At 34.5% G+C, this 19,731-nt stretch overlaps 1 protein-coding gene across 1 annotated transcript in view; it reads right to left on the bottom strand.

Moving 5' to 3' along the window:
• Positions 1-19,731, bottom strand: part of LOTGIDRAFT_107866 (hypothetical protein) — a gene marked incomplete at both ends in the record, with an annotated part of 82,659 nt that overhangs the window by 13,643 nt on the left and 49,285 nt on the right. Inside the window, 4 exons of the mRNA XM_009065557.1 lie at positions 4,657-4,729; positions 6,168-6,402; positions 8,427-8,663; positions 15,730-15,834. Coding sequence (XP_009063805.1) covers positions 4,657-4,729; positions 6,168-6,402; positions 8,427-8,663; positions 15,730-15,834 — 650 coding nt within the window. The remainder of the gene's footprint in view (positions 1-4,656; positions 4,730-6,167; positions 6,403-8,426; positions 8,664-15,729; positions 15,835-19,731) is intronic.

Below are 19,731 nucleotides of genomic sequence, written 5' to 3'. Positions count from 1 at the left end.
CGTTCTGTTGCCAGATTGTAGAGTTGTAGTATAAAAGAGAACACGTTATTATGAAAAAGACTGAATTTTCTTTTCTTTTTTCATTTCAAGGCAAATTATACATTTAAATATCATTTCGAATGTGAATAAGAATGATCATCATCCAACTGCTGCAAAGCACTAGGTAAAATTTTGTCTAATTGTCCTTTTCTGTACCCACTGTCAGTTGAATTGAATTTTTTATATTTTGCAAATTCATGGATATTTCTTCCTCGAACGAGAAGCTTTCTTCTCTTAACTTCTGGTCTTGTTTCATAATCTCTATGGAACACTGATTTTTTCTGAATACTGCTTAGTGCTTGTAAACTCTTAGGGGACAATTTTGCCCCTAAAAACTCTGCTTTTGTCTGTGTTGCCTCCTTTATCCCAATATTTGATCGAAGAATAGTTGATGATAGCCGCCCCATAGCATTTCTTCCATAATTGACACTCTTTGGAAGCGAAATGTTTATGGATCGATTTATTGACTCACATTTTTGAGTGTCAGTCTTATAACGGGTTTTGTCAATGGCTTCCTCACTTAATCTTATTTTTAAAAGTTCATTTAACAGAAACTTATCATTGTCATTCATTTCCAGGCTCGTTAAGTTGTTTGAAGCCAGAAACATGGATCGATTCCACCAGTTGTTGCTGTGACCGCCACTACAGACCACAGAGTTGGAACGGCACTTGGAACAGTCTCCATCGTAGCACATAATAGTTGCTTGTAGTATTTTCGGTAGCTGTTTTTTCAGTTTGTCCACATCTCCGCAGTAAGTAGAGTACATCTCTTTGATTACAAGGCTACACCTAGATTTTATGTCCTGGCTCAAAGTTTTCTTTTGATTTGTTTTTTCAACTTTTGTTTTGCCTCTGAACATTCCGTCGCTAAAATTAGCCTTAAAACATTGGCGAAACTGAGATGAACTAAGATGGGCTGGGTCAGCTAGTCTTTCAACTTTCCACATAGGATGTAAAGTTCTCATTGCCTCTTCAATTCCGGTAGCTGACGTTGAATCTCCGTCTGTTGTGGCAAACTTGATGAGCACCCCTTGAATAGATAAATCTTCACCAATTATTCTCCCCATTTCTCTCTCAGATAAAGGTGCATGTCTTGTCAGATTTGCTGTGCATCCCTCGTGTCCTGGACAGTTGACAGTAATGCCTGTGTTTCTTAGCCACGCTCCAGTCCAACAAAGTTTATTTTGCAACACAGCACTTATGATATATTTCTTATCTGTGTTTGTCTCACAAGCAATGCCGATTGATTGGGATGCTCCTTGTCCGGGTTTCTTGCTGTGTCCTATGGTCAGACAATTGTACCGGCCATCCAAAGCCACATTTATCACGTTAGGGTTGGAGGCACCTCTTCGTCTATTGACATTTTTCACCTCTTCCACCTTAGTTCTCATGCTTTCATTGTTCAAGTCAGTTGTCTTTGAACTCACATAACTGGATAACTTGGACATACCACTTTCAGCTGGTGGGGGAATGTCTAAATCTGCCAGTAGAAGCCTAGTCCTTGAATTGCCTAAAGGCATGTCTAGCAATCCAGCTTGTAAGTTGATGTTTACTGCAGCCGCTTTCCTACCTCTTTTGCCAGTCGTGATTTCCTTGTATAATTTTACCACAGGAGAGATGTATCCACAATTGAGGCATTTCAGTGAATATTTCCATCCAATTCCCCATTTTTCTTCTGTGTTGATCTTAAATTGTGGTACTGCACACACCTCGGCCTCTTCGTCTGCATCAGTCTGAATGGCTATGTTCCACATTTCTACCATTTTTTCCACATTGATTATCCTGTTGCCTGAGATTTCATTTTGATCAAAACTGCTTTCTTTTTTTTTCAGGCCTTGGTCGTAAAACCCTGTGACTACCTGGAGAGTCTAGTTCAATATTCACATAGCTCAATTCTTGGTCTTCATATACTGCAGAGGTAGATGGAAGATCATAGTCGCAGTCAGTTTGTGTCACCTCACTAACTTTCTTTACATAACCAGGTAAAAAATGTGAACTTTTTCGTTTTCTGTCGCCTTTCATATTGAGAGTTTTGAATGGAAATGAGTGAATTTCTCATTTTTGCTAAATATATATTATTTTGAGACTTGAGGGAGGTGAAAATATCAGCAGAATGATATATTGAAGACAGAATGAATACACAGAGAAATCATTTATTTCTATTTACTATGTGGACTGATTTTGGTTTCTGGGGTTTAGGGATCATAAACCTTAATGAGTTATGTAATGCTTGTAACTTTAACACACTACCTAATGGATATATGGTCTTTTAAGATTCATTCTTGAAAACATTTGGTTCCATGTTATTTCTATTTCTGCAATTGTCATTAATTTAAGAAGTACTGTGGTTTTTGAAGTAGAAACAGGCTGAATTATGTGCGAAGTAAATGTGACGTAATAAATTTGACCCTTATTCTGTGTAATTTTTGTTTTTCAGGCTTGGTTTTGGTCAACGTTCCTTAATCTTTTTACAGAATTGAATTATCTTCATAAATAAAAAAGTTCTGACCAATTCAGAATTGTACGTATACAAGCTTATACAGTGCATATATAGCTTATTATAGGAAAGAGGGGGCAAAAGTAAAAACACTACCACTGGTTTACTTTTAGGTTTATTTGCATAATTTTGGGTCAGGTTGTTCCACAGATGTTATAGAACAAATTAAAGCAAGAAAAAAAAATTAGCTACATATATAGGACTCACTCCACTAAAACATTTTATGCAAATGATTGTATAGGAATGTAGTCCAGGCTATTTTTAGAAATCTTCTTTCTCTCTCCCTTTTGGGGTTTTTGCCTGCCTATTTTTGGGTAAAATTTGGTCTAGATTTGGAATTTGATGTCTGAAATTGCATTATCTTTCAGATTTGGTGAGATGATGAGAGACTTAAAGGCGGAAGGCTAATTCTAAAAATAGTCGTTTTGTGAAGTGCCAAACTCTAGCGGATGAGTATAACCGGTAGTAGTCTACTTTCAATTTTAGTAGCTCAAAATTTTCATGGTCATCATATAATGAATTTTTTAGGAGACATTGAGAATTGGTCAGGCTTTCATTCGACATATTGGAAAGCTTTCAACGAGATTTCTGGAAAAAGTTATAGAAGGTTGAATTTCGTGTTTTAACATGGGAAGAGATGGCAAATGAATTAGTGGAGTGAGTCCTTATCTGGCCTTTTTACAATAGAAAGAATTTTTTTTTTTTTCTTATTGTTGTTTTTATTATATATCATGTATGGATTTGTGCTTGAACATCATAACATTGTATCTCAAAATAGTCAAAAGTAAAGCATTTTCTCCAAACCCAAAGAGTGTTGTTGTCAATTCATACCAAGATTCATTACTATCAGATAAAATCAGTAGCCACAATTGTGTTTACATGCCAAATTAGACACATTTTACTAAACCATTCATCAAAAATGAGCCAAATTAGACCTTGACAAAGATTTTTTCAATATATACATGCATACCAAATTTCATTAAGATCTGATAAAAACTCTAGCCCCTATCATGTTTACAATAGCTCAAAATAAGTTTATTTAAAAAGAGCCAAATTCGAACTTGATCAAGATCTTATCAATATAAATATAGATACAAAGCTTCATCAAGATTGGATATAAACTGTAGACTCTATCATGTTAACAAGCAAATTTGATGCATTTTTTACTAAGTCAAGGGCAATAACTCAAAAACAGTTTATCGAAAAATCGTCAAATTAGAAGTGAACAGCCATCTTATCAATTCCAATGCTCACACCAAGTTTCAACAAAATCCATTTAAAATTGTAGCTTCTATTGTGCCCACAACAACATTTTGACAGGATATTACTAAGTCAAAAGCAATATCTCAAAAACACTTCATAGAAAAAACGGCAAAATGGTTCTTGACTGCCATCTTATCAATCCCAATGCTCACACTAAGTTTCATCAAAATCCATTGAAAATTGTTGCTTCTTTTGTGTCCACAACAAAATTTTGATGCGATTTTACTATATTCATGTGGGCATATAAAAAATATTTATTGCCATGTTCAATAAGACAAGGCAAATGCCCACTACCAGCTGTCTGAAATGATAACGAAGTCTTTAGTGGCCTAATAATGAATTTTCAAATTTTAATCTTAAAAATATTAATAAGTCAAGGCAAATCTTTAAAAACAATCAATCAAATTTTCATCAAATTCAAACATGAACAAGGTTTTATGGACGTACACACAACAGCAATAACTCCAAAACCGTTTTGTCCGAATATTACCAATTTCGAACTTGACAGAGATCTCAACATGCATACCAAATTTTCGGACATACAAGCCAAATTTGACACATTCTTTTAAGTCAAGGGCAACAAGTCCGAAAGCTATCATCTGATTGTTACCAATTTCGAAAAAGACTTGAGTTTTCATCAATATATAGATGCATACTAAGTTTCATCAAGACATTTTACAATGTTGAAGACAATAACTCTGAATCTAATTACCAAGTTTTATTAAGATCAGTTAAAAACTGTAGCCTCTATAGTGTCTAAAAGGAATGTGGACAGATGGATGGACCGAAGGTCTTATTGACAGGGGCAATATACATTGACATTTACATGTGGGCGTTTAAAAAATGTAATGGAGTACCTTAGAGTGATGATCAGAAATCAAATTCTTCACTCTTCCTTCTGTTTCTGATTTTATTGTACTTAATACTTCACTGAAAAAAACAAATTAATTATGTCCATCTTAAAGGTTTAAATGTTCAGATCCCATGCAACACCAGCTGAATACCCAATACATTCTTTAAAAATACAAATGCACCATTACCCAAAACATATAAAAAAGCAAAGTTTTCAGTAGAATTGTCTTATTCTTGGGACATCTATTACAAAAATCCCAACCTACTACCCCTTAAAATATTTTTATTGCCAGTTATTTATGCCCAGCTTTTTCCACAAAATATTTTTAAACCAATATCATTAACCAAAATACATCTCATGTCTTACATTCTTCAAGATGTTTTATACGTCAAGACAAATTCAAACATGAACAAGGTCTCATCAACATACACATTCTTTTAAATTTCAATATAGTATTGTCAAATTCATATGTCTATCAGTTATGAAATAGCATGTTTCAACTATCTGGATTTTCATTAAACCGCACCATTTTGTCAGGAACAGGAATGTGCGTATAAATGACGCTCCACTGTATTCCTAATGTAACTTGCTAGTTTTTATCGTCACATGGCGACCTCCTTAGCCTAGGAAAAAACATGCTAGGCCATCAAAATTTGCTTTTTTATTACACTTCTTGAAACGTGTTCAATTTTTAGCTCGTGAAAAATCTAGAAGGCAAATATTCAATTACTGAATAATAAAACCAAGTTTTATCGAAATCAGGCAAGAATCATGCCTTTTAGAGTTTAAGAGCTAAAAGTTTTCAAGAACAAGGGCAATAACTCCTATGAAACATTTTTCAATTTTTTCGATTTTCGATAGGGTTCATCCATGGGTGATAATTAACTATATCACCAATTTTCATCAAAATCTGTCAAGAGTTGTGCCTTCTAGAGTGTTTAAGAGATCAAAATTGAACGCTTTCTCAAGAACAAGGGCAATAACTCAAACTAAATATTTTCGATTTTTCAATCCGTAAAGAATTGTACGTTCTAGAATGTTTATGAGCTAAAAATTGAACGCGTTTCCAGAACAAGGGCAATAACTCATATTAAATATTTTTCTGATTTTCAACAGGGTTCATCCATGAGTGATAACAAACACTCACACCAAGTTTTGTCAAAATCCATCAAGAATTGTGCCTTCTAGAGTGTTAACGAGCAATCGCCGACCACCAACCAACCAGACCACCGATGCCAACCAGTCCCCACTCATAAGGAGGAAGAACCCTTTGTAAAGGTGTTCTTCTAAGTTTGCAGTGTCTCCATCATTTGGAGATTTGTTGCATCAGTGAAAATGTGGCCTTTGTAATTTTGACTGTTTGCTCTGGGAAGAATTTGAACAAAAAAAACAATTCTGATATCAATGCAATAAAAATTGTTCTCTCCCATTGTGTCAGTGATATTGACATATAGAAGTTGGTGATGGCTATGTATATGACAACAGTTATATAAATAAAGACAAAATTATATGTACCCTTTCTTCTTTATTTTTCTTTCTAATGTCTTTTCTGTGGAAAGTTTTTCTTTATCGTGAGTTGCTACCATTTTGTCAATAACTGTACATTGTTGTTTCTGTATCCATCCCTTTTCTTTTTGCTGTTTTTTCTTCAATACTTCTATTTCCTTTTGTTGTTTCTTTAATAATTTTAGATACACTTTTTCATCTTTGAGCTTCTCTCTTAAAATTGGTGTAAAATTAAGATCCTCACCTAGAAAACAGTAAATGTCCTTTTACCACTATCAACTGAAGCAGAGCATTTCATGACAATAAAAAAGGTTCATTATGAAGTCTTATGAAACCATATTTGAATTAGTCAACAAAGACTTTCTCTCATCTTTCAATGATACCTATATCCCGCCTTGCTCATCTGCTCATCACCCAGGCTTCATTCTCATCTTTGCCCCTTTCCATCCCTTCTGCTCCTCCACCCCCACCCCCTTTACCCCACTCCTCCCTCATTTAACATATAAATTGTCAGTCTCTTAAACCTTTTCACTCTGTAGATCACTCAAAGTCTTGATTAATTTCTTTAAGTCACTTTTCTGTTCAAATTAAAGGAATAATAAGCTTTGTAAAATTGTGATAAACTTGAAAGCAATAAACATATTGTAAACGTTTTTGTTGTTGTTATTATTTTATTTTGTCTAATATATCAAATTAAAATCAATAAATTCCAATACCTGGGGGGCCGCCATCATTGTCAGGAAAGTCACGTGACATGACGTCACGTCGTAGATAGAATATCAAAATAGCGGAATGTCAAGCTTGGTGATGCCTTAACAATAAGAAAAAAAAAAAAGACGTAAGCTACTTCCGAATACCAGACCCCACTAAGAATCTACAAAAGAGAGCATTGACCGACAGATGGCTCCACAACATCTGTACGAGTTGGACAGTGGATACCTTTCACTTCTCAACAAGTAAAGTCGTGTGTGAAAAACATTTTCTACCGCCAGACTTTGAAGTTAACATGACCGCTTTGTTTCTTAGATATCCACCCAGGTGTAAGCGGCTGAAAGAAACAGCTTCCGACCGTTTTTGTCCATAGGAAACCCCCAAGAGAGAGTGGACGAGCTCTCGGCCTACAAAATCAATTACTGCAAGGTGAGTCAATAGTAATAGACACGATAAGCCTAAGCTAAGCTACCTACTGAAGTAAGGCAGATGACAATGACAGTGCATGGTAGCTTTGATAAATTAAATCCTTAGAGGCATATACTCAGGTAATCTGTTCGGAATTATTCCTGACTACAAACATGTAAAGAAATTGTCGATTTGGACAAGGCCTACTTCGTCTCTTTTGTTTACAAGCTGTACGGTCAGGTCAAGATGCTTTTTACTGTATTTGTATCCGGAATATCCAGTCCCTGTAATGCAGATTGTGGCATGCTATTGTCAGCCTTGATTATCAAGATTGATTTTAATAAGCTCTTTGCCTTTATACACTGGATAACCGAGTCAAAATATCAAAATTGTACAGGGCGGTACAAGTTATTTTGACCCAAATGTGAGTTTTTCTTCGCGTTATGTCAGCCATAATGTTTGTTTACCTTTCTGTCTACGACGTGACGTAATAATCTCGCATATTCACGAACTTATACACCACCAATGGTGGCCTTCATGAAATACCAATTTCAGCCGAAAATCGTGTAATATTTAATTTTGTTGATGAATTTATATCATTTTATTGTTAAGACGTAAATATAATACGTCTTTTTAACGGAATATTGGGTTATTGACGTAAAACTTACTACTCCTTTAAGTATTTCAAAAGTGGTATTTAACCCCGGTCGAAACGCCACTAGATCTCTATTAAATTACAGGAAAATCTATGAGAAAACCATGAAATAGAAAAGATTTATAAGGGAAGTGCTGGTAGTGCAATCTATCAAGGATCAGGAAAAGTGGTACTAGAATGGAAATAGTTGAAAACCCTTGGTCTTGATGATAGAGGCCATTTATATTCTATTTCTTATTTCATAGTGTTTGTATAGGGACATCTGTCATAATAATGCTGACTTTCATTTATATTTCATAGTCAAACATAAATATTTTTGCTCATCGACAAAACATAAACACAACCAGTCCATTAAAACACAGCCTGGTTCATTTCCAGTTCTACCATCAAATATATTTCAGCATCTGGAAAAAAGCCAGTCCTTGCTTCAATTCAATTTCAAGCAATTAACCTGTTTAAAAGGAAATATCAGCTTATATTAGGTAACCACTTACCCTTCTTGTCATCTTTCTTTGGCACATTAGCAGTGTCTGGAAGCACACTTGGAGGTGTAGAATTTGTTGACAGTTGTCCATTTGAAGATTGTGACTGTACTGGTGTTTTGTTGGATTTTGCTACAACTGGTACATCATCTATATCAGTTTCATCAATACCCATATCTCTCATCTGTTTTTCACGTTTTTCAGCCATCGATAAGAATTGTATTGGGGCTGACAATGCATCCACAAAATCTGATAATTAAAGACGGGTTGGAAGACATGAGTAATATACACACATATTCAAGCTTTCTTTAATTAAATATGTTTGCAAACACAACTATATACATATTTTTGATACCAAATGGTACAATAATCTGCTGATCTATCTTTGCTAAGATATACCATAAATTATTGATAGATAAACATACTAAGATCTCATCAATATAAGTGATCACACTTTACTCTCTATATAGCTCGGAATTAAATCTTGACACGTTTTTTCAAAGTGAAGGGTAATATCTCAAAAATCATACTTCGAGAAATTGTAAAATTTGAACTTGATCAATACCTCATCAATATATAAGATAAGATAAAATTGTACATTACTATGTAATAAATACCTAAAGTAGTCTCTTAGATAATAATTAATTCCAAAAGCCAATTTAAGGAAATTTTTCTTACAATAAATAATTCTATTTATAGGTTTTTTTAGCTAAATTTTCTGAGGCCTCATTTTGAATTTTACATAAGTTGGTCAATATGGCGGCTGATCTGTTACTTACAGGTTTGAATTATTTCATTGTTATATCTTTAAATGCACAATTCTAGCTAATTGCAAAAATAATTTTTAAATTATCTTCAAAATTCCAAAAGTGAAAATTTCAAGTTTACAGCCGAATAAAAAAAACAGGAATTGATATAAAAATTTTACTTGGTCAAAATTATTTTTAATTTCAATTTTCAGGTTGTTCAAAATAAAATAGAAGTTAGAAAAAGCTCAAAATTAAACATTCAGAGACAAAAGTCAAAATTTTTAGATTCTTAAATTGCTATCTCATAGAACTAAGTTCAAAGAAATAAACAAACAAAGTCAAATCAAGATCGGATCAAAAATGAGCTATAAGTTGAAAACCAAAATGTTGGGCCTCCTATGTCATTTTCATTTGGCAAAAATTGTGTTAAAGTACAAAGACCTAATTTAGTTTAGGATAGCTTACCAGACAAGGTAATTGACGCCCACTAGTAGCTTTGATTTTAATTAAAGGATTTTGGCAGTACAGTAATAAAAGAAGTAATATACACTTCTTTAGAATTTTTAGGGATAATACTGAATATCATCAAGTTTTGTCAAAATCCGGCAAGATTCGCACCTTCAAGCAAAAAATTGAACGTGTGAACAAGAGACATCCAATAGTGTTCATCCTTGACTAATTACAAACACTCACACCAAGTTTTGTCAAGAAATTGTGCCTTTAAGAGTGTTTACAAGCAATTGTGGACTGTGGGACAGACCAGACATACATTAGTGACACCAGTATATGCTCCAATTTCATGTGGGCCTATGTAAGGTAAATATGTTGCATGTGTAGTTTAGACTGGGCAGAATTTAAAAACAAACACTCAGAATCAAAGGAATCATCATAGCTAAAAAAGAAATGGAACGACTAGCTACATCCTTTAGATGAACAATACCAGGGGATGTAGACCAGAAAAAAAACACATCTTGCCACCCATGTGAAACCATAGAAACAACAAATTTCATCAAAAACAAAAATTCTAAAACCTTTCCAATTCAAGACACTGTTATATGTCATACGAATCTAATGTTTGACATGTTCATGCAGTGGAATTTAGACTAACTACCAACCCTTTATATGAGGTCAAACATTAAAACTTAAAAAAGCAGGTAGAGCATCCGATTTTTAAATGCTAACATTGTACTTTAAAAGTTACAAATCAAAATGAAAAATTAAGAACTTTTCAAAGAACAAGGGCAATGATTCATATTGAATTTTATTTTACCACTGGTGATATTCAACTATTTTTCTCATGCACCTACACAGCTTATGTGTTAAATTTTTTGATACAATAAAAACACTTGGCACAGAGTGGGACTTTGCTAATGTGCCAAATTGCAAGAGACTCTGAAAAATCAACCTTTCAGGTTAATTAGGTCACTTGCCAGAAATGTCATTTTCTGTCTTTGGATGGTTCTTAAACCGGAAGTAGACGTCAGACATCAAAAATGAAAGTATCATCGAATAGCCCAAGTCATTGCATTGACCTTTGACCTTATTCAAGGTCAACAAGGGTCAAGCTCATGAGATATATGTGTCATTAGATTTTCAACATGCATACTGCTATTAAATCGGAAGCTGTCGTTGGACATCAAATATGAAAGTATAGATAGATAACCAAGGTCAACGACCTTTGATCCTACAAAAGTTAAGGTCGACAAAGGTCAATGTCAAAAATTGAAAAGTTTCTTTTTTTCGAACTATAAAGCAGAAACAACTGAGCTTTTAACACGAACTGGCCAAATGGATGAGATCATTGTGTGCAAGTGCCACGCCCACCTCAAATTTTTGTCATAGCTTAATTCATATTTAAAATGTCTTATATTTCAAATTTCAAGCTTCTACACCAAATAGGTCATAATATATATCTACACTAAGCTCAAAGAGGCAAAAATATTGTTAAAAAACACTCAATTTTCAAAAAAGTCTCAAATTTCAATTTTGCTTTTAAAAACTTTTGTTATATATCATTAGAAAGAGCAAGAAGAGCACATTAAGAATCCGAACAAATAAACCCACTAGGTTAATTATGTCACAGGCTAGAGCAGTCCAATGTTACAAATTTTGCTGTCTCGGACAGCTATCAAACCAGAAGTGGGTGTCAGACTTCAAATATTAAAGTATCAACTGATAGCCAGAAACAATGACCTTTGACCTTATTAAGGCCTAGGTCAGCAAAGGTCGAGGTCAAAAATTGAAGCTATTGACTTGTTCCTTTTTTTGAACTATGAAGCTGAAACAACCAAACTTCTAAGACAAAGTAGTTCTAAAGATGAGGTAAGTTCCAAAAATGTCAATAATGAGTAATTTAACACGGATGTGCCACTCCCACTTCAACTTTTTGGCATAGGTTAATTGATATTCTAAATGTTATGATGTGTTCCGAATTTCAAGTTTCTACATCATACAGGTCAAAAGATATAGGCCAACAAAGGTCAAAATCAAAAAATGAAAATGTCCAAATGTTAAAACCTGTTCCTTTTTGGAACTGTAAAACTGAAACAACTGAGCTGTTAACACAAACTGGCCAAAAGGATGAGGTAATTGTGTGCAAAGTCCTTTTTTGAACAAACGTATCCTACCCAGCAAACATAGCAACATCGGACCGACAACAGCTCAATCTCGTCACGTCGCCTCTGTTAAATGACCTCGACCTGATGTTGGCCCGATGTCAGCTTTATATAGACCAATCGATTCAGACTCTGTCGGCCCCACGTCGGGTCTATTTCATATATCGACGATCTATCTAACGATGTCAAGCCGGCGTCTCGCAGACATCAGGTCGTTTAATGTTCAAGATGGACATCCAATGTGCGCACGTCTATGATAACTGACTTGAAACTGACGTCGGGAAGATATCGGCATGTGATTGTGGATAGATGATCGATTTGGAGATATAGGGCCTATGTCAGACCTATTTTATAAATCGACGATCAATCTATCGATATCAAGTCGTAATCTTGCCGACATCGGGTCGTTGGCGGTTCACGATGGACATCCGATATGCACACTTCTATAATATCTGACGTGAAACTGGCGTCGGGAAGATATCGGCATGTGATAGTGGATAGATAATCGATTCCCCCCCTCCAGGGACAAAAAATTTAATCTTAATAGGCCTGAATCATAGACTCCTTTGATAGTCCCAACATCTATGCCTATTATGCCAGTTTCCAAAAAAAAAAGAAAAGAAAGGATAATGACATTAAATAAGATCCCAGGGAAAATCCGTTCGTAGCCTAACATAATTAAGTGCAACAGTAATGCACCGTGTTGCACTTTAGATGTCGGCCCGATATGATAGTTGATATCGGATAGATCTCGAAGATAGATTAAAAAGCCGATGTCGGTGAGCTGTCGGTAAAACATCGGCATCATGTCAGTAGCCGACGTAAGTTAGACGTCGTTTTATGTTGCACTTTAGATGTCAGCCCGACCTAGTACATTGACATCGGTCAGATTTAGACGTCTTTGTCGGTCCTATGCGAGTTATGCCCCTGCCCCAAAATGTAACAATAAGTAATTCTACCCGGATGTGCCATGCCTACTTCAACTTTTTTTGTCATAGGTGCATTCATATTCATCATCATCAAATCTACATCAAATAGGTATTGTAAAAAGAACTCTTAAATTTGAAAAAATCAAGAATTTTAATTTTGCTTTAACAAAAAAAAACAATTGTTATATATCAATGTAAAGTGCATGAGAAGCACATTAGGAAACCGAAAAATTTAACCCTCTGGGTTAATTAGATCATGTGCTAGAGCAGTCCAAAGTTGCGAATTTGGCTTTTTTCAGACAGCTATACAACTGGAAGTACATGTAGGAGGTCAAATGTCAAAGTATCAACTGTCAAAGACCTTTGACTCTATAAAGGTCAGTCATCAAAGGTCAAGGTCACGTTGTGTGAGCGTTTAAAGTTTGCAAAAAAGCAAAAATTGAACCTTCATCCTTTGGTGATAATGATCAATTTCAAAGTCTTGTCAAAATCCAACACAAATTATGCTGCACAGAGTGTTTACAAGCTAAAAATTTAGCAACAACTCATGTACATTAGTGTTCGCTAATTCTAATTTTCAATATGGTTCATCCTTGGGTAATAATAAATACTTACATCAGATTTTGTCAAAATCTGTTTTAGGGACTTTCCGCTTTTTTCGTAGATAAAAAATAATCTAGAGAAATGTGTCCTTAACATGTCTGAAAATTTTGACTAAAAAGATCCAGCAGTTAATTTTTTAATGCCAAAACTATATAAAAAACATTACGTAAGTTTTTTTTAGCTTCTTATGCTAGGTGTAAGAAAATTTCTGTATGGATTTAAGAAAAATAAATGCCTATTTGTAAAGAAATATGTCTCCTACTTATTCTGAAGGTTTCAAATATAAGTATCAATTTATTATTTAATTATAAAGGCCAAAACCAACACTTAGGTCAAACTGCTTGATTAACAATTAGTACATTTTTAATTAACCCTTTTAAAACAAATTCAGTTTGATCAAGAAGATACATAGATATAAATAACTTACTTTAGAAATATTTTCAGGTTCACCCAATGAAGTATAAAAGTGTGTAAAAATTAGTCTTAGACCATTGGAAATATCATGCCTGTCTGTAGTATAACTTACCCGGATGTGCCATGCCTACTTCAACTTTTTTTGTCATAAGTGCATTCATATTCATCATCATCAAATCTACATCAAATAGGTATTGTAAAAAGAACTCTTAAATTTTAAAAAATCAAGAATTTTAATTTTGCTTTAACAAAAAAAAACAATTGTTATATATCAATGTAAAGAGCATGAGAAGCACATTAGGAAACCGAAAAATTTAACCCTCTGGGTTAATTAGATCATGTGCTAGAGCAGTCCAAAGTTGCGAATTTGGCTTTTTTACAAATGGAAGTACATGTCGGAGGTCAAATGTCAAAGTATCAACTGTCAAAGACCTTTGACTCTATAAAGGTCAGTCATCAAAGGTCAAGGTCACGTTGTGTGAGCGTTTAAAGTTTGCAAAAAAGCAAAAATTGAAATTCCAAATTAAGCTCACAATGTTTTTTGTGCAATCCATTGCAGAATACATACACATCAAATTTGAGCATATCAACATTTACCCTGAGGTCCCATTTTGAGATTTAAGAAAGTGAGTTTTTTCAATATGGCGGCTGTAGTATCACTTCCGGTCTGGATATTTTTTTCTTCGTTTTTTGTAATAGCATTTACTTACGATCAGCATAAATTTCGTTTACCTGTTTCAATTACAACGGAAGTTATTCGAAAATTCGATCGAAAAAAGTGAGAGGCAAATTTTCGAAATTCATAATTCTGCAAATGCTTTCAGATCAGAAATTACAGACACATTCTATAAATGAAAGTCTGCAGAAAATCGATGCAAAAATTTTCGATTTTCGACTATTTGCACATGTTGAACTTCCGGTTTTACAAATATGTTCCAAAATATATTTATCCAACACGTCCCCACTACAGAAGGTATAGGAAATTTCAATGGCTGCTGCAGCTACTGCAGTCTAGGCTCAGGAAGGTGTGTAAATCTCGAAAAGAAAAAAAAAAAAGGAATTGACATTTCGATAACAAACTGGGACTTTGCAACAAGCAAAGTCCCACATGAAGCACAAGTCAAAATGGCTTGAACACTGAACATGATTCTATTGTTTTCATGAAAAGAATTTGACACAAATTTAACTAAGGCAGTAACAAAACCATTTAACAAAATATGACAACATGTCTGAGACTATCTAGCTTCTTTGACAGATTTTAACGCTTTTTAGTCAACCTTCATCCTTTGGTGATAATGATCAATTTCAAAGTCTTGTCAAAATCCAACACAAATTATGCTGCACAGAGTGTTTACAAGCTAAAAATTTAGCAACAACTCATGTACATTAGTGTTCGCTAATTCTAATTTTCAATATGGTTCATCCTTGGGTAATAATAAATACTTACATCAGATTTTGTCAAAATCTGTTTTAGGGACTTTCCGCTTTTTTCGTAGATAAAAAATAATCTAGAGAAATGTGTCCTTAACATGTCTGAAAATTTTGACTAAAAAGATCCAGCAGTTAATTTTTTAATGCCAAAACTATATAAAAAACATTACGTAAGTTTTTTTTAGCTTCTTATGCTAGGTGTAAGAAAATTTCTGTATGGATTTAAGAAAAATAAATGCCTATTTGTAAAGAAATATGTCTCCTACTTATTCTGAAGGTTTCAAATATAAGTATCAATTTATTATTTAATTATAAAGGCCAAAACCAACACTTAGGTCAAACTGCTTGATTAACAATTAGTACATTTTTAATTAACCCTTTTAAAACAAATTCAGTTTGATCAAGAAGATACATAGATATAAATAACTTACTTTAGAAATATTTCCAGGTATAAAGTACAACGCTTTTGATAATAAAAATGATTTTCAAGATGTTCACCCAATGACGTATAAAAGTGTGTAAAAATTAGTCTTAGACCATTGGAAATATCATGCCTGTCTGTAGTATAACTTACCACCAAAGCCTTCAGGTACATAGGTTTTCAATATTATTCTGCAAAAAACTGTTGGTAATGATAATGGGAAATTGCCTTCTGTTCGAAGTGAGATGTGACGATAACCTGCAAAGAATAAACTAGTGTTAAATCATGTGCAAACTGTAGCTGTATAGCAGATGATTCTCGCTGCAGCCGAACAAAGTATGTCAGCTTAATACACATATACGTTTCATGGCAGAATTGTAACTTCTGGAATGAGGGCAATAACATCAATCATTATTCCGATTTTCAATAAAATTCATTCTTGAGTGATACTAAACAATATTACACCCAAGGTATGTCAATATCTGTCAATATTTGTGACTTCAAGAGTTTTATAAGCAGACAAACAGACAGATGTACATGCATGACACCATTATAATTTTTACATTACATTTGGATATTGAGTCACAATGATTTTATAATTATTATGAGACAAAAAACTATTGGGTCACAGTGGGTTTTTTAAAAAAAAAAAAGCGATGCCATCGTAATACGCCCACATTTGTAATGGCAGCTAATTTGTTCGGGAGGTTGGCAAGAGTTATCAGTAAATGAATGTTTCTGAGAGTGAAATTTCATATTTCATGGGTTTTGTTTACAGCTTACAATTCAAGAACAAGGGCAATAACTCATAGTAAATATTTTTCGATTAGTCTGATTTTCAATAGGGTCAATCCTTGGGTGATAACAAACACTCACACCAAGTTTCGTCAAAATCCATTAAGAAAGCAGCTCTCAAGTTCCTGTTCTTTGAAAACATACATTTGGACACTTCATTTGAAATTGTATCACATGTATTAGCAAAAAAAACACATGCATTAGCAGAAATATCTCATGAATTAGCAAAATTATCACATATCACATGTATTAGCGAAAATATCACATAATTAGTCTTTGGAAGCCATTTGGGATGCATCTTTAATTTCATACTCTTAAATTGTCAAGAACAAATGCCACCCTACTTTTTTTAAAAGCTTATGATATCTTCTTTTAAAATCAAGAGAGGTTACATAGATCTTTATTTCATGATAAATATACCTATTCTTTATCCTGTTGTGTAGTGTTTTGCAATCCTGGGCAGCTAATTTGTCCGGGAGGTTGACATGAGTTATCAGTAAATGAATGTTTCTGAGAGTGAAATTTCCTATTTTGTTTACAGCTTTTTTATTCAAGTGGGATTAATTCAACATGTCAAGTTTCATTTAATCCATATAGAATTGAATCTTTTGAGTGACAGCAAGTGGCAAATCTTTGTGTTAAGACAGTTATATATTGACAGACAGACAGACGAACAGACAGACAAGGCGACGGCTATATAGGGTTTATATTGCAAACACTCACACCAAGTTTCGTCAAAATCCAACGAGAAATCAGCTCTCTATCGTGTCCACACTCTATCATTTCCACAAACAATTCAAGAACACAGGCAATAACTCATAGTAAATATTTTTCGATTTGTCTGATTTTCAATAGGGTTCATCCTTGGGTGATTACAAACACTCACACCAAGTTTCGTCAAAATTCCATCAAGAAACCAGCTCTCTATCGTGTCCACACACTATCGTTTCCACAAACAATTCAAGAACAATTCAAGAACAAGGGCAATAACTCATAATAAATATTTTTCGATTCGTCTGTTTTTCAATTGGGTTCATCCTTGGGTGATTACGAACACTCATACCAAGTTTCGTCAAAATCCATCAAGAGACCAGCTCCAATTGTGGACAGACAGACAGGGGCGACGACTATATATGCCCTGCACCCTGTATCATGACTACAAGCCAAATTTGAAGCGTTTTCACTAAGTCAAGGGCAATAACTCCAAAACCATTCAACAGATTATGACCAAATTCAAACTTGACCAAGATCTCATCAATATATACATGCATACCAAGTTTAAACAAAATCGGATAAAAACTGTAGTTTATATTGTGCCTACAAGCCAAATTGGACGTTTTTACTAAATCATGGACAATAACCCTGAAATCATTCATCAGATTATTACCAATTTCGAACTTGACTGAGGTCTTTTCAATGTCTGCGAGCATATTATCCATATGTACATGCATACTAAGTTTCATCAAGATTGGATAAAAATTGCAGCCGTCATCGTGCATACAAGCAAAATTTAACGCGTTTTTACTAAGTCAAGGGCAATAACTCATCGTTAATATAACCGTTCATCAGAATATTACCAATTTCGATCTTGACCAAGATCTCATCAATATACAATCAAGGCAGTATTGCGGCCACAGGAATTGAGGTGTGGAACCAATACATGGGGTAGAAGTTACTGTTCATGAAGGGGTGTTCCAGATCACCAGTGTCCAGGATAAGCAGCATATTCCTGAGAGAGCAACCCATTTGAAGAACCACTACAAGAAGGTCAGTTCACGCTGTGGTCTTTAACAGAAGCCAACCAGATTGGATAAAAATTGCAGCCGTCATCGTACATACAAGCAAAATTTAACGCGTTTTTACTAAGTCAAGGGCAATAACTCATCGTTAATATAACCGTTCATCAGAATATTACCAATTTCGATCTTGACCAAGATCTCATCAATATACAATCAAGGCAGTATTGCAGCCACAGGAATTGAGGTGTGGAACCAATACATGGTGTAGAAGTTACTGTTCATGAAGGGGTGTTCCAGATCACCAGTGTCCATGATAAGCAGCATATTCCTGAGAGAGCAACCCATTTGAAGAACCACTACAAGAAGGTCAGTTCACGCTGTGGTCTTTAACAGAAGCCAACCTCACCTCACACCCTAGTACAAACTCCAATGTGAGTTAACACTGCAATTCAATTGGAGTGCACACTAGGACAAAGTCTAATTTAAAATTGTCCTAGTACAGGCTCCAATTACAATTTGAGTTCACCCCAGGACAAAGTTCAAGTTTAGTTAGGAGAAACTATAATTGGAGTTTGTACTAGGACAAAGTAAAATTGGACTTTGTCCTAGGGGGATTTTAAATTCTCCTGGATTTCAGTTTCTACTGTGACCTATACATGCATACCAAGTTCCATCAAAATGAGATTAAAGCTGTAGTCTCTCTCGTGCCTACAAGAAATGTGGATGAACCGATGGACGGACGGACAGGGGCGACGGCATGTGGAAAAAAAATAAAAATTAGTTGAAAACTGTAGTATCTATTGTTTACAAACAAATTTTGACGTGTGTTTCCTAAGTCAAGGGCAATAGCTCAAAAACCGTTCATCAAAAAATCATCAAGTTTGAACTTGACCAAGATCTCATCAATATAAATGATCACACCAAATTTCATTAAAATCAGTTGAAAACTGTAGTCTCTATTGTGTTCACAAACAAATTTTGTCAAGGGCAATAACTGCAAAAATGTTCATCGACAGATCGTCAAATTCGACCTTGACTATGATCTCATCATGATAAATGATCACACCAAATTTCATTTAAATTGGATGAAAACTGTAGTCTCTTTTAAACAAATTTTGATGCGTTTTTCTTAAGTCAAGGGCAACATTTAGAGCCCATATAACAGAGAACACAATGAATATATTATGGTATAACACACTTCTTTAATAACACCAGCTTCAAGCATCAAGTAAGTCTTTAAACTAATTACTGGGGATAAAAATACTGAGAGGCCACCGCTAGGCCAAACTGTAGTTAACTTGAGCCGCAAAATTCTCACACCCCTTCAGCATTCAATCTTAGACCGTGGACTTAAATTTATTCCCACACCAAAGATAGCTAACTTGAATTATCTCCGACCATCCATTGAACGATTTCAACGAAATCTTAGCTGCACATATTTTTTTCGAAACCACCCCCCACGTGGTGCTAGAACAATGTTTATTCCTAAATCCACGTGGACACCCCCTCAGGCCGCCATCCATCCTGAAATATTGAAATCATTTGCGAGTATGAATAGCCAAACAGTGAACCTTTCCATAACACACGAAAAGCCTAATCTCACACGAGTGGAACGTGAAGC

This window comes from Lottia gigantea, assembly GCF_000327385.1.
Source record: "Lottia gigantea unplaced genomic scaffold LOTGIsca_7, whole genome shotgun sequence".
Classification (NCBI taxonomy): Eukaryota; Metazoa; Mollusca; class Gastropoda; family Lottiidae; genus Lottia; species Lottia gigantea.
Note: the sequence above shows the minus strand (reverse complement) of the source record. Positions and strands in the feature narration are given on the sequence as shown.